Source organism: Dichotomopilus funicola, assembly GCF_033296635.1.
Source record: "Dichotomopilus funicola strain CBS 141.50 unplaced genomic scaffold C8A04scaffold_37, whole genome shotgun sequence".
NCBI lineage: Eukaryota > Fungi > Ascomycota > Sordariomycetes > Sordariales > Chaetomiaceae > Dichotomopilus > Dichotomopilus funicola.
In genome coordinates this window covers 109,115-124,649 of record NW_026944058.1, presented here as the reverse complement: position 1 = coordinate 124,649, position 15,535 = coordinate 109,115, and the positions used below count along the sequence as shown (strand labels likewise).

The 15,535-nt window shown below is 55.0% G+C and overlaps 4 protein-coding genes across 4 annotated transcripts; 3 read left to right on the top strand and 1 right to left on the bottom strand.

Annotated features, from left to right (window-relative positions):
- Nucleotides 1-83: 83 nt before the first annotated feature.
- C8A04DRAFT_37774 (Nrap protein) lies at nucleotides 84-3,561 on the top strand (the record flags this gene model as incomplete). The annotated part of the gene is made up of 2 exons (XM_062784005.1): nucleotides 84-320; nucleotides 391-3,561. The coding sequence occupies 2 exons, from the start codon at nucleotides 84-86 to the stop codon at nucleotides 3,559-3,561; spliced, it is 3,408 nt and encodes a 1,135-aa protein (XP_062636419.1).
- A 313-nt stretch (nucleotides 3,562-3,874) lies between these two features.
- C8A04DRAFT_29274 (ASF1 like histone chaperone-domain-containing protein) lies at nucleotides 3,875-4,889 on the bottom strand (the record flags this gene model as incomplete). The annotated part of the gene is made up of 3 exons (XM_062780952.1): nucleotides 3,875-4,271; nucleotides 4,345-4,693; nucleotides 4,781-4,889. The coding sequence occupies 3 exons, from the start codon at nucleotides 4,887-4,889 to the stop codon at nucleotides 3,875-3,877; spliced, it is 855 nt and encodes a 284-aa protein (XP_062636418.1).
- A 1,232-nt stretch (nucleotides 4,890-6,121) lies between these two features.
- C8A04DRAFT_37772 (uncharacterized protein) lies at nucleotides 6,122-9,562 on the top strand (the record flags this gene model as incomplete). The annotated part of the gene is made up of 3 exons (XM_062784004.1): nucleotides 6,122-6,841; nucleotides 6,922-8,386; nucleotides 8,466-9,562. The coding sequence occupies 3 exons, from the start codon at nucleotides 6,122-6,124 to the stop codon at nucleotides 9,560-9,562; spliced, it is 3,282 nt and encodes a 1,093-aa protein (XP_062636417.1).
- A 2,790-nt stretch (nucleotides 9,563-12,352) lies between these two features.
- Nucleotides 12,353-15,509, top strand: C8A04DRAFT_29272 (Piwi domain-containing protein; the record flags this gene model as incomplete). The annotated part of the gene is made up of 6 exons (XM_062780951.1): nucleotides 12,353-12,457; nucleotides 12,515-12,643; nucleotides 12,700-12,824; nucleotides 12,886-13,070; nucleotides 13,133-13,411; nucleotides 13,492-15,509. 6 exons carry the CDS (start codon nucleotides 12,353-12,355, stop codon nucleotides 15,507-15,509), a joined length of 2,841 nt encoding a protein of 946 aa, XP_062636416.1.
- Between the last annotated feature and the right edge of the window lie 26 nt (nucleotides 15,510-15,535).

Below are 15,535 nucleotides of genomic sequence, written 5' to 3'. Positions count from 1 at the left end.
ATTCCGTCCAAGACCCTGACGACACTTGGACGTCCGCTTCCTATTTTGCGCCCAGTCGTCCTCAACTCAACCCCCATTCAAAGATGGATTCGGCCCCCGCGAAGCGACGGAAACTCGACCATGCTCCGGACGGCGCCGAGCTGGCCCTAGAGTCGGCCGCGTCGACAGGCGTGTCTCGGTCGAGGGCCTTTGTCCTCGAAGCCGAGGAGCTGCTCGACTCCGTGCGCCTGGACTACGCAACGGCTCTAGAAGGTGCCGATGGCCTTTTGCATCGTACCAAGAATGCAATTGAGGCGATAAAACCCCATGATGCGCTGCCGGTACGAGTACACTAAAGCTTGAGATTGCTATTGCGACCTGCGAATAAACACCCTTGCTAACCTACGCCAGATCGTCCAAGCCGCGTCCAAACTCGAAAAGAGGCATAAAATCAAGGTGCCCTTCCCGAACCCGCCGCCGCCAGAGAACTCCAACTACAAGGTCGCCTTCGCCAAGCCGTCCCAGTTTAATGTCGTCGGCAGCTATGTCTCCAAGACCATGGTCAAGACCCAAAAGGGCCATGGTGTGGACATGGTCATCGTCTTGCCCGAGGAGATTTTACAAGAGAAGGACTACCTCGACCTGCGCTATTTCTACAAGCGGGCCTATTACCTGGCCACCGTAACCGCCGCTGTCCGCAAGGAACTTGGCGGTGATGCCCAGCTGTCCTACGAGCACCTCAATGGCAACCCTCTTTGCCCAATCCTGGCGATCCAGCCGACCAGCACTGAAGCGGAGGGGACGACAAAGACGGACAAGAAAGGGGTTTTGGACTTCAGGATACGAATTCTCCCGAGCGCGCCCGATGGCTTTTTCCCCAAGTCCAAGCTCCATTTGGGAGCTAGCCTAGTACGCAAGGGGGCAGACGATGACTCAACAGCCACCGGGGAACCTACCACGTTCTACAACTCCACGCTGGTCGCTGAGGGTGCATTTTTCCCGTACCTCAAGTTCCTGCGTCAAGCGGAGAAGAAGTGCGGCGGTTTCAGAAATGCTTGTATCTTGGGTCGCCTTTGGTTGCAACAGCGGGGTTTTGGAGGAGATATATCGCAAGGCGGGTTTGGCCACTTCGAGTGGGCTGTTCTCCTCGCGCTCCTCCTCCAGGGCGGTGGAAGCAAAGGGGGTGCCGCCCTCTCTTCTTCGCTCAGCAGTACCCAGCTTTTCAAGGCTCTCATCCAATTTCTTTCGGTGACAAATTTCGCAGAAAAGTCGTGCGTATTAGGTGCTGGGAATCCAGATCTGGAGAGCTACGTTGAGTCGACTCCCATTCTGTACGACTCGGCAAGGCAGTTGAATATCGCCTTCAAAATGGGGCCTTGGTCGGCAGCTCTACTGCACCAACACGCCAAATGGACACGCAGTTTGTTAGCGAATCCCACCGCTGATCAGTTCAGCCCGACTTTCATTTTCAAGGCCGACGTCCCCTCGCTTAGTTTTGACCTTATTGCCAAGCTCGATATCGATTCCGTGTCCACGACGACAGGGGCGGACTACCGTGGGTTCACATGGCAAGTCGGTCAGAAGGTGTATCGGACGCTACGGAGAGCGCTGGTTGATGAGGAGATGGGGCAGAGGGCTCGCTTGATTCACATCCAGCCGCCGTCTTCTGGGACATGGAGTCTTACGGAGGAGTCAGATGCAGGGACTAGAGCACCTATCGAAATTGGTATTCTCTTTGACCCAACTAACATGGCACGAACTGTTGACCGCGGCCCATCTGCTGGGCCGAGTGCAGAGGAAAAGGCCGAATGCGAGGAGTTCCGGAGGTTTTGGGGGGACAAGTCAGAACTTCGACGTTTCGAGCGCGACACCATCCGAGAGACGCTGATCTGGGCCTCGACGACACCCTTCGGTCTCTGCGAGGAGATCATGCGGTACATCATCGGTCGTCATCTCCGCATCGGTCAACTCGATGACGAATTAACCGTCTATGGCGACGCACTTCCTTCCATCTTGGCCCTAAAACCCGCCGATACTACGCTGTTCAATGCTGCAAAGAACGCTTTTGGCACCTTCGAGCGCGACATCAGGGGCCTGGAGGAGCTACCACTCCGTGTAAGACAGATAGCGCCCATCTGCCCCGAGCTCCGCCACGCGTCCATCAAACCCCCAACCTTTGGGTCGTCTAAGTCGGGCCCACAGCCACTCGAGTGCGTGATATCATTTGAGGCATCTGGCAAGTGGCCCGAAAGCCTCGCCGCCATTCAGCGAACCAAGATCGCTTTCCTCCAAATGATCGGCAGCCTGCTGAAAACCAACAAGCCGGACGAGATCAAGACGCATATTGGGCTCGAGGACGCCCAGCACGAAACTGAAAACCTGGCCTTCCTCGATGTGATATACGAGACTGGTCCTGCGTTTCGGCTGCGAGTCCATAGTGATCTGGAAGAGATATTACTAGAACGTCAAGTCAAGGACAAGGCCGCAGAGCAGTACCTCCGACAGCGCGCTACCACTCTCCTGGCCACCTTCCGGCGGTTGTATTCCAACCTGCCACTGCACAACCAGTACATCACCACCTGCACCACCCGGTTCCCGGCGCTGTCCCCGACGACCCGCCTAATCAAGCACTGGTTCAACGCCCATAAACTCTCATACCACTTCACCCAAGAATTCATGGAGCTAGCCACCCTACACGTCTTCCTCTCGCCTCACCCCTGGGACGCCCCAACAAGCCCCAGCACCGGCTTCATCCGGACCCTCCTCTTCCTTTCCCACTGGGACTGGCGCTCAGAGCCTCTCGTTCTCGACACCAGCGGCGAGATGCCCAACTCCGAACGGACCGCCATCGCAACCCGGCTCGAAGCATGGCGCAAAATCGACCCCAACATGAACCACACGGTCCTCTTCGTCGCCACCGCCCAGGAACCCAGCGGAACCGCCTGGACCACCCTCAACGGCCAAGCGAAGCCTTCGAAGGTCGTCGCGGCGCGCATGTCCTCCCTCGCCAAGAGCGCATCCCGCTTGATCCGCGACGCGGGGCTTGAACTCGACTACCGCCGGCTCTTCGTCCCCTCGCTCAAAGATTACGACGCCCTCATCCACCTCAACCCCAAAGCTCTCAAGTCCATGCTCAAAACCTACTCCACCATCCACCCCGAAGACGACGATAACGAAGAAAACGACCCCAACCGCCGGGCTACCAAGTTCAAAAACCTCGACGTGCACACCGGCCTGGACCCACTGCCCCTCGCCCAGCACCCAGCCGACCTGTTCCTGGAACACCTCAGCACAGCTTACAGCGGGCCGCTGGTGTTTTTCCGCGGGGGTGCGGACGACACGACGATTGGGGCGATTTGGAACCCGCAGGTGCAGAGGCGGGCGTTTAGGATTAATTTGCTGGGGTCGTATAAACCGGCTGCGGGGAAGCAGAGGAATCGTGTCAAGGGGGGTGAGGATGAGGATGGTGACGACCAGGAAGGGGAGTCGGAGTTGGTGGATATTAATAAGGAGGGGATTTTGGCGGAGATTGCGAGGATAGGGGCGGATTTGGTGGAGAAGATCGAGGTTAAGGGTGCATGATGTTAAAGCGCGTGGGGAGTTTGGAATGAATATTTACCGAGACTTGATGTCGGGCATGTTACACGTTGAATACAATGCAATACCACCGGGCCTATTTTGTTTCGGCTTCCTACACATCCAGAAAGCAGTGGTGCTAGCTAACTCGATCAATTGAGATATAAGACGTCTAGGGTATGAATTTTGTTTCTGCCTGACCCCCCAATCAACCCATACAAAATCATAATCCAGTCGTGGGCCCCCAACATCGAAATAAGCGTCATCTAACATCGCATAATCATCGTCTCGTGTCCTATATATGCCACACTTCATAAGTTTAGTGAACCATGGCCTCCGAGTGTTGCGCCTGCTGCTGCTGCGGTGCCGCGGACTCGGGCTGGTCGACCTCCATACCGTCGCCTTCAGCGGCCTCACCCTCAGCCTCGTACTCCTCCAGCTCATCCTCGCTTTCGCCCTCGATATCAACACTGCCGTCGACGGAGAGCTCGTCATCATCGGCAACATGCTCGCCCTCGGCACCCTCGGCACCATCGGCTCCCTCGACGCCCTCCATCTGCGCATCCTTATCGCCAGAAGCTTCCCCATCGTTCTCAGCGCCCTCCACCTCCTCTTCCTCCGCCAGTTCCTCGGCGCCGTACTCCTCCTCGTCGGCCACCAGGTCGGCCTCGGGCTGCTCAGGCGGGAACTCGGCGGGGGCAGAAGCCTCGGAGTCCCTAGGCAGGTTGTGTCAGCTAATTCCTTCCCTATGATTGGTGTTGCACGGGACAACCAGATAAGAACACATACCACTTGATAGCAAACCTCGTGACACGCGGCTTCTGGGCGAGCACGTTGCGGCGGATCTTATCGACGTCGGGCTTAGCGGGCGGGTCGTCACGCAGCTCGTCGCTCTCGTATTCGTTGTTGACGTAGTAGCCCACGCGGACGAACTCGCGGCCGTCGTAGGCGCACGTCAGCAGGATCACGGTGACGCCCAGCAGCTCGTCGATCGGGATGCGCTTCGTGTCGGGCGGGTCGGCCTCAAACACGAACTTGTTGATGCCCACGGGGATCGGCCCCACCAGAAGCGAGTCCAGCTCCTGGTCGTAGTTGTCGGATTGCGCCGAGCCGACGTAGGTGAGCTTCCATTCGAGGTCTGTTTGTGAAAGGGGTTAGATCTCGCTTGTTTGGTTCTTTATCGCCTCGCTAGGGTTGGGCCAGTCGAGTACGGGAGAATACACACCCTTCTGCAGAGGTTCGAGGCACTCGAAGGTGATCTCGAACACGTACTTGTCGGTAAACTTGGAGGGGTTGTTGACAACATTGACCCCGAGAAGGGAAACGACAGACATTTTGGCGGTGTTTAGATGTTGATGTTGATGGTGATGATGAATGAGATGCGACAATCAAGATGGGATGGTGAAATACTCCAGCAAAACGCGTTATTGTAGTTGGGACAGGAGAAAAAAAATGTGGTCGCCGCAGAAACGCTCAATGGATCGCGTGTACGTGGTACGTGGTTCGGTTGGGTTGTTGAGAGCGGGGATTGGAGCGGAGTGGTTGTTGCAGGCTTCCACTCAGCTGAGCAACGGGAAAGAGCGGTGTTCAGGGTAATGTTAGGTGCTTGGGAAAAAAAGGCTAACTCAGGTCGAGGTACTCCGTCCAGGGGTGCGTTTTGGCTGCCTTCCCGATCCAAAAATCCGAGATTGGGCCCTTGGAAAGAGGGGTTAGCGGCAGCAAAGTGGGCGCACTTTTCGGCGGACTTTTGCTTGTGGAAGTCTTGTCGCGGTCAAACAAAGAACAGGGGTCAGGTCGCGTAAATTGACCGCAGCCCAGAACGCGTCGCTGACGCCCGATGCGAAACACACCCAAGCGTTGGTGTGGCTGAAAATTAAACCAGTCCGGCAAGTGGGCCCCACAATGTGCACCGCCATACACTAGCCACAAGAAGCCTGGAGCTTCCATCTCAAAGCTGGCCAACCGAGTGTGACGAACCTCGTTTTTCTTTTCAGCGCGTGCACTTGTTGCGAAGTTGGAAACCGCCGCCAACCCACACAATAGTCATCGCCGATCTGAATAGATACCAGTTCGTGCACAATCAATTGCGCACAATAGTAAATACCCAGTATCTCTCCCATTGGAGCGCAGCTGCACTTCGCTCACAGTTATTACTTCATTCCTTTGTTTTCTGCGCGCCGTCGCTTTTGACTTCAGCATGCAGCAATCGCCTATCCTCTCTCCTCCCCTTAACTAAGAGCAGTGTTCCGCAACAGCCGCGATACAGGCTCCCACCGATTGATTGCCCTCACATATTCGATCATCCGGCAACCTATCCTCCATTTTCCGCTTCCCGCCGCTGTTAGTTACCGACCAGTCGAGGTGCTCGCCCATTTCAGCTCACGACTCGAATAACACAGCGACCAGCCACCGGGAACCCGACTGGCAAAACGACATCGTGCCATTCAATTCGTTCGACCTTTCTTGACACCGCCGAAGTCTTTTTCCCGACTCTTCATCCTATCCATCCAACAAAACCGTCGAGTCTTGCGGTCGATTTTCTCGAGGGCAAAATACCCACAACACAATGGCTGACTACGATCCCGCTCACCAGAGCGGCGTGTGGGATGAAAATGAGGGCTACGAGGTGGCAGATGGCAACAATCAAGAAGACATTATTCAGCAGCATAGCAGCGATGAAGATCAAGCAGAGTATTCCGTTGATTCAGCCCAAGATGTTTCAGGTGACATGCCATCTCCTGATGGCGCCACCGACGACGTTGGTGACTACGACCCAGCGTCCGTCACAGCTGCGCCCCCGGCGGAAGAGATCGCCCACCGACCCGAACCATCACGCGCTGCTAAGCCTAAGCCGCGGACGGCAGGAGGTTTCCTAGTGGGAGACTCCGACTCTGAAGACGAAGCGGCGCCGGCCCCTGCACCGAGTGGTCTCGGTCTGACCGCCGCATCACAACCCTCTGCCCAGTCTGCCTCCCTCGACCACCATGCCATTCCCGCCAAACAGGCCACAGTTGCCCAGTCCGCTCCCAGCCCTGCTCCTCCGGTGAACGTCGCGCCCCCCGCGGGGCATCTGAGGAATGGAAGTGGTTCTGCTCTCCCGGCCCCTCCCGATGTCGGTGCCCCCGTGACAATTGACAAGACTGCTCAGCTGGAGGAGCGGGTTCGCGATGACCCCCGCGGTGCTATGGAAGCCTGGTTGGCGTTGATCGCAGAGCACCGGTCCAAGAACGACATCGAACAATCAAGGCAGATCTACGATCGGTTTCTCGCCGTGTTTCCCCAAGCTGTAAGTTTGAACCCTCTGAAGCACGCACCGCACCCACTCTCTCCACACACCAAAGTAACTAACCACAACCGTCCCCGTAGGCTGATGTTTGGGCTGAGTATCTTGCCATGGAGCTCGACGTGAACAACTTCCCAGAGGCCGAGCTCATCTTCAACAGGTCCCTCATGTCCACGCTGAATGTGAACCTGTGGACGAAATACTTGGATTACATCCGCCGCAGGAATGACCTAAATGATAGCACTGGCACCGCCCGCCAGACTGTGTCGCGCGCCTATGAGTTTGTTATTGACAACATCGGCCTAGACAAGGATGCGGGCAAGATCTGGGCCGAGTACATCCAGTTCATCAAGTTTGGTCCCGGTACCGTAGGAGGAAGCCAATGGCAGGACCAGCAGAAGATGGACCAGCTCCGCAAGGTGTACCAACGGGCTATTTGTGTGCCCATCGCAAACGTCAACACTTTGTGGAAGGAGTACGACCAGTTTGAGATGGGCCTCAACAAGCTGACCGGTCGTAAGTATCTGGCCGAGAAATCGCCGTCATACATGTCGGCCAAGAGCGCCAACACTGCCCTCGATAATATTACTCGTGGTCTCCAGCGAACGACCCTCCCCCGCCTTCCGCCAGCCCCTGGCTTTGATGGTGACCAAGAGTACCTAGAGCAGGTTGAGATTTGGAAGAAGTGGGTGTCTTGGGAGAAGTCGGACCCGCTTGATCTCAGGGATGACAAGGACCAGCCTGGCTTGTACCAGAAGCGCATCCTCTATGTCTACAGCCAGGCTCTCATGGCGCTCCGTTACTGGCCCGAGATGTGGGTTGATGCAGCCCAGTGGTGCTTTGACAACAACGTTGTATCCAAGGACGGCAGCCCGACAGGCCTTGACTTCCTTACTAGGGGCATTGATGCGAACCCGGAGAGTGTTTTGCTTGCTCTCAAACACGGCGACTACCTCGAGTCCACCCACCCCGTCGAGGAAACCGACGAGTCCAAGATTGCCCGTGGCAAAGCGGTGCGGGCCCCTTACACCAAGGTCTTGGATACCCTCTACGATATTGTCAAGCGCCTCAAGGACCGCGAGGCTGCGGAGGTCACCCGTATTGAAGAGGCGGCCAAGGCAGCAAACGACAACTCGAATAGGCTGGACGATGATGATGAAGATGACGGCCCCGTGGACCGGAGCGCGAGGGACAGCAGGACGGACGACCAGTTGCGGGCCATCAAACAAGGATTTGCCGCGCAAACTCAGCTGCTTTCCCGAACCATCTCCTTCGTTTGGATTGCTTTGATCCGGGCAATGCGCCGGGTCCAGGGCAAAGGCAAGCCGAACACAGAGCTCGGCGGTATGCGGCAGGCGTTCCAAGACGCTCGTCACCGCGGCCGCCTCACTAGCGATGTTTACGCGGCCGTGGCCCAGCTTGAGTGGACTATCTACAAGGATCCGGCCGGTGGCAAGATTTTCGACCGTGGTGCCAAGCTGTTTCCCGAGGACGAGAACTTTACGTTGGAGAACATCAAGTATCTCCATTCCCGTGATGATTTCACCAGTAAGCACCCCCATCTGTGTGTTTGTGATTACGTGTTTGTCCTCCCCAAACAAACATGGAGTAGCTAACCCTTCTTTAGATGCTCGTGTCCTGTTCGAAACGGTTGTCAACCGCCTGACGCAGAATCCTGAGCTCGTCCACAAGGCCAAGCCTCTCTATGCCTATTTCCACAAGTACGAGTCGCAGTTTGGCGAATTGGCTCAAATCGACAAGCTGGAAAAGCGCATGGCGGAGCTATACCCGGATGATCCAAAGCTATCACACTTCACAGCGCGGTACTCAACCGACAAGTTCGACCCCATCGCCGCTCGGATCATTGTCTCCCCCATCACCCAGCTTCGGCCCAAGCTATTGATGCCATCCATCGAGCAAGGCCCTTCGCTCCAGAACTCGCCCCGCCCGCTGCCCTTCGCCACCCGCGCTAGTCCTGCCGCGCCTCCGTTCATGCCGGTGACGAACTCGCCCAAGCGGCCCTTGCCTAACGATGATTTCGACGAGCCGCCTCGCAAGATCCAGCGCAACGACTTTGGCGAGTTCCAGCGGGGTGCCTCGCCTCTGAAGGGAGCTGCCGGCCGCCGATTGGACCAACAGCGCAGGATGCAGGGTCAGGGTGCGGCTTCATACACGGCAACGCCAGCTCCCATTGCCCGGGACATCACCTTCCTCCTTAGCCAAATCCCCCGGCCCGACCTCTACGACTTCCACCGCTTCAGCCCTGCCCGAGTGGCCAACCTCTTGCGAGACACTGTTGTGCCGGAGTACTCGGCCTGGAAGACCTCGCGTCAAGGCTCTGATCACCCCAGCCAGTTCGGGGGGTACTTGAACCGTGACTCCCCCGCCCCAACCGGCCGGCCCATGAGCCCCTACATCGGCGGTGACTCTAGCCGTAGTCGCTCATACAGGCAGAGCTCCCTACGACCCGGGTCCAGCGGGTCTTACGAACCTCCCCCGGCCGCGTTTGCGCAGGGCCCGCCTGCTCCTCAGGCTGGTTACTCAGCCCCGCCACCGGTACAGTACGAAGGTGGTGCCGTCCCGACCTGGCAGCCTTATCCGCCTCAGTCTGCCGTGCAGCAGGGTTATCCGGCTGCCCCTCCTCCACCTCACTTGTACGGCCAGGTACCGCCGCCTCCTCCCCAAGGTGGTGGGTACCCGCGGTATCCGCCGCATCCTTATTAGTATACCGAATGGGGCTCTGTGTGGTGAGCGTTGGGGTCTGTGACCTTTACGCGAGGGTCTATTAGCCCGGTACAGTCAGTCAAGCTTACAGGATCCAAGACTCAGGTCTTAGTCTGAGCAGTTCTGGGGTTCTGACTTGGGAGATTTGAGAGTTGAGCTGGCCATTCCTCGTACAATTTGACGGGGCAATATGGCAGCGCTGTTCATGTACATACTATACCTACACCAGGAGGCAAATTTTTGAGGGTGTCGATGACCTCAGATATACTTTGACTGACTGGATGGAATCCCAGCGAAACATGCTGAGTTTGGGGGAAATGGGCAGCGGTTTTTACTCTGCTATTTCTAGGCATAATACAAGAGTCAACAAACTTTCCGGCCCATCTCTAATATCGTGCTATGAACTGATCAAGTGGCTTTGAATAACTGGATAATAACGTGATGTTTGTTCTTCCCTGATCTTGGAAAATAATCCTGATTTTCTTTTAGTTTCGCGGATTCGCTGCCTAGAAGGCATTCACTACGCCGTGACGGTGTTGACAATGGTCATTATTAGGGGGTCTTCAGGAGAACACAACGGTAAACATTGATGAGAGTCTTGGAAATCCCATGAACGGAACTTCCAAGGAACAGAACCAGAAGTCGCGTCCACTTTGCAACCTGCATTTCCTGGTGATAGTTGTTCCCTACTAGTTTCTGCTGTTGAAATTTCGTGTTAAATGATAATAAAACCTACCATTGCTACAGCCCAGCCTAATGCAATGAGAATGAAGAGCATCCAGCAGTCCAATTTCCAGCTGATTCCACCCATTTGGCACATGTTCTTGATTACACTTCAAGTCTAAACAGTCCAGCCTTCAAGAAAGAGTGTTTGATACAAGGTAGATAGCCGGAAGTTAAGAGTATTAGGTCTGTAGTCCGGTGGCAAGCAAAAATACAAACGGAAGAGCAAACTAGCAAACAGAATAAACTTCCACGTGCCCAACCACTCATACTTGGGACTTGTATTCAACAACGCTGTGATTCATAATCCGGTCTCCGTCATCTGGCTACTAAATTCCATCCCAACTTTAGCCCTGGGGAACAATACCGTGACTCTTAGTTACTTATTACTTATTGTTCACCCTCCTAGATCTGAAAGCCAAGATCCAGCCGGGCTGCCTGCCCTTCAGGAACGAGTATAAATTCGTCTCCTCCTCCCCTCGAACTTAATCCTCTTTCCTTCCTCTAACCCACAACAACAACTTCAAACCATACCTAGCCTTGATCAACCTTCGGGCGATTCAAGCCTAGTTACTCTTGCTCATCCTCACTTGACCTTTCCAATAACTTCCAGTTACCAAACAACATATCGCAATCATCAGGTAAGTATTTATCTTCTTCCCACAGCATCAGGACCACTCTATTTTGCCTCCTGGAACGTGGCAGAACCTACCAATCTCTGGTTCTGGCTCTCCACAGTAGTTGGCACTCGTTTGTTTCCTTTTCTCAGACTACCTACACCCCTCGCACTCCTCTCCCAACCCACATTATCCCAGACACCGCCGATTCGAGAAAGCACATCAGAATTACTCCTCCACAAGTTGGTCCAAACGCAGGCTTTCAAAGCTGTAGCCATACGACCGACTCCTCGAGGAACTTCCCTTCTTTTCCACAATCACCTGCACTAAAACCTTCTTTCTCGCAGCGAAAAACAGAAGTTTCCGTTCTTGCCCTCCTCATCCATTGTTTCCCACTTTTAGCCTTCATCTCAAGTTGGTTCTGGGCCCTGGCCAGCCTTTAAATACGGCTTGCCTCCCACCACTAGGTGGCCAACTTCTCCATCCTACAACCTACTTCTCTCTTTTCCAACCCACCACAGTCAACTGATCCACGAACTTTTACATCAATTACTCTAGCCCATTCACTTCCCAATACTCCATACCATACATCGATCGTCTTCTCAACTTCCTACACTTTTCGCCCAACTTCGAATCTTCTCTAATCTTTATTCACAGCTCTCAACATCCAACTCTCCTCGGCTCCAATATCCGGCCGGTAAGCACTCTGACTACCCAAGATTACATCTTCCACTTCTTATCCTCCATCGAGTTTGCACTTTTGCCAATTTCTAAATATTGGAGGCCGCTCGAAACCAATACCGTGTTTACCGTGTTCTCGGTTTTGAAAATTCCAACATCTCCCAATCCTTTGATTCCGCTACTAGGACATTTTGTTTTCTAGAAGCTGTTCTGACTCACCGTTTTAGTTCTTGCAAACCATTCAAACTTCAAATTCGGACTTCGTTGTCGCAACAGCCAAACCAAGTAGGCAGGTAAGTTTCCTTGATTCTGTCGCTCCTTCCCCCCAGCTTTCTTCTGCTCCTCCCTCAAATCCTCTCTTTTACGCGCGAACAAGGTCAATATTGTCTCTGCCAAATGCACCTACGGTTCCTCTTCCTCAAAACATCCCAGTTTCCCGGGTTCCTTGGGTTTGTCTCCAAATTCCTAAACACATCTCCACAACCCGACTTCCCATCCTACGATCACCTTTACCTCAGTTCCTGTACACAATCATCGTTGCCCACCTAGCAGCCCTCGTTACAAATCCGCTAAGAAAGGCGATAACTTGATACGCCAAGCGAAGTACAACACATTGCCCTCCATTTACCCTCTCAACCCCAATCTTGCGTTTGAGTTGCCTTAACCTTCCCATCGAACATCCAACAATTTTACAGGCAACAGTAGCTAACCACTCCCACCCACAGCCTCTGCAATCAGGTGAATCCCGTTCACTACTGCGGCTGCTACCATGTCTCAGAACGGAGCCGGTAAGGGCGCCGCCCCTAAGCGGAACCCTCTTCAGCTCCCTGAGGGCATTAACAAGCGCTGCGACTTGCCCCCCGAGGCCTACTGGGTTAGTATTTTCTTGATAACCATACTTAGGTAGCATTAGTACTAATGCAGCCTCCAGCACGCTGACAAAGTCAACACACCGCATGCGACGCGCCCCGGCTACAGCACCGGCGGTCAGAACATCAAGGTTGGGGTGAACCAGTTTCAGATCAAGGAAATCAGCGGCAAAGATATTTGCCAATATGACGTATGTATTCCAAGAACTTAGAACTTAGAAGGTACGCAGCTAACTCTATTTACTAGGTTGCCGTGTTGCCCGAGCCCAAGGGCATGATTGTCTACAAGAAGGCCTGGAACTGCAAGGCTTTCCAGCGCAAATTGGCGGAGATGAAGGCCCCGTGGCTTCATGACAGCCGGAAGCTTGCTTGGTGGGTCGATACGTTTGTGGGATTATGACCGGATGCCTTGTGCTAATACCATTGTGTTTAGGTCGAGTGCCAATATTCCGAGCTTTTCGCTCAAGATTGATCTTGGTGAGGATGAGGGCCGCCCCGGCCGCTCCAACCAGATAATGACCGTCGAGGTCAAGCAGACCTGCAAGGTTCGCATGGAAGCCTTGAAGGGTTATCTGGAGAAGAAAATCGGCTGGGACAACTCGGTGCTGGAGTGCATCAGTAAGTGAAACGGAGAAACGCGGAGCACTTTTCTCAAGACGAACGTCGCTGACACAGCCCAGGCTTCCTCGACCATGCTCTCCGTCAGGGTCCCTCGGAGCGCATGCGTTTGATCAAGCGCACTCTCTTCAATGACCATTCGGAGACCAGGCGTCTCAATGCAGCCACTGAGGCGATCAAAGGAATCTATTCAGCGATCCGCCTCAACAACTCCTTGGGTGGCTCCGGTGTTGGACTGGGCGTCAATGTGGACGTTTCCAACCAGACCTTCTGGATCGGCCAGAAGTTTGAGCAACTGGCACGCAGTTACTTGAGCTCTATGGACCGAAAGTGGGAGAATCGTGAGTGCCACCCCGTGCTATCTAGTTGGCTTCGTTGCCGTAGTCGAGGTTTGCGTCGAGGCTGACATGGTTCATAAAAGTCGACTATGCGGGTATGGGAAAGGCACTCCTGCCCGTCAAAACCACAAAGAAAGATGGTTCTCCTACGTGGGGCATGTCCGAAGCCTTCAAGATTCTGCGCCGTCTGCAAAACATCCGGTTTACGGTCAACCATCGTGGCAGCAAGGACTTGGGAAACAAGGAGTACAAGGTGAAGGGATTCTTGTTCGACGCCAAGTACGGTTCGGAGGGCAGCAACGCCAAGGTCGTCACCTTCACCAGGAATATGCCGGACGGCAACCCAAAGGAGTACTCTGTTTACGACTACTACCTGCAGCAATACAGGCACCGCGTCCAGCATTGGTACCTGCCGCTTGTTGAGTCGACCAATGGCGGATTCTTCCCAATGGAGGTGTGCGACATCGGTCGCTTCAACCCTTTCCCGTTCAAGCTGGACCCCAACCAAACCTCGGAGATGATCAAGTTTGCCGTCCAGCGGCCCCCGCAGCGCAAAACCGAGGTCATGCGCATGGTCCAGAACCTTGACTGGGGCAAGGACCGCTACCTCAGCCATTTTGGTATCAAGATTGACCCGACCATGCCCATGATCCCGGCAAAGCTTCTTCCCAACCCCATTATCCAGTACGGCAACAAGGCTGTAGACCCCAAAATGACGGGTCGTTGGGATCTTCGCGGCGTCAAGTTTGTCGCCCCCAACAAGCTGCCCCTTGTCGCCTGGGCCTTCGTCATTGTGGATGGCTGTGTCGACCAGCAAAGCGTGCAACACTTTGCCGATGCCTTCAAGACGGCGTATGCTGGTCATGGTGGCAGGATCTCCAGCAAGCCTATGATCATGTGTCCACCTCGAGGCCTTTCACCCGCCGCAATCGTGGGCAAGGCGTACAACGACTGTGGCAGGGCGTTTAAGCAGGACCCGCAGATCATTTTCTACATTCTTCCGTCGAAGGCGGCCGGGACCTATGAACATTTGAAGCAGCATAACGAATGCAATGTTGCTTGTCTCACGCAGATGCTTCAAGGGCAGCACGTTCGCAAGTGCCAGCCGCAGTACTGCTCGAATGTGGCGATGAAGGTCAACGCGAAATTGGGAGGCCGCACCTCGCGGATTGCCGTCAAGGGCAACGGCCCAGCCTTTTTCGGCTCGACACCAACCATGATGATTGGCCTTGATTTGTCTCACGGCGCCACGGGCACCAGTGCGGTCTCCACCGCGGCCATGTGCGTCTCCATGGACGCCGAGGCGACGTACTACAACGCCGCTGTGCAGACCAACGGCTGGGGTGTTGAGATTTTACAGCCGGCCAACATGCATTCCATGCTGGGCCCGCTGGCTGACAAGTGGCGCAAGACGTCCAACAAGATCCCGCAGCACGTCTTCTACCTGCGCGACGGCGTGTCTGAGGGACAATATGCTCACGTCATGGAGTTTGAGGTGGCCGAGATGAAGAAGGTCTTCAAGGATGTTCTCGGTACCGTGCCTAAGATCACGGTCATTATTGCGACCAAGCGGCACCACATCCGCTTCTTTCCGGAGCGTGGCGACAAGAATGGCAACTGCTTGCCCGGCACGCTGGTGGAGCGGGAGGTTACCCACCCCTTCCACTATGATTTCTATCTCTGCTCTCACGTGGCTATTCAGGGCACGGCGCGCCCAGTGCACTACAGCGTCATCCACGATGAGTGCGGCTTGAAGCCCGATGAGCTTCAGCGAATCCTTTACCACCAGTGCTACCAGTATTGCCGCTCGACGACCCCTGTTTCTTTGCACCCAGCGGTCTACTACGCGCATCTGGCTGGCGCTCGTGCCCGCGCCCATGAGAACACGGGGTCTAACGCGGAGCCGGCCAATTTTAACTCGGAGAAACACGAGGTTCTCAAGCGTCCGGGTCCTATGTCCAAGGGCGATAAGAAGCAGGATAATAAGACGATAGACACCTCCAGCACCGAGGCGCCTCCCCCGTTCCTGCTGCGGATTGGCCAATTTGTCGGTCGCGAGTCGGCCATCAAGACCTTCACGGACAGCATGTGGTGGGTCTAAGGAAGGGGGCAGATTTAAGGTGCATC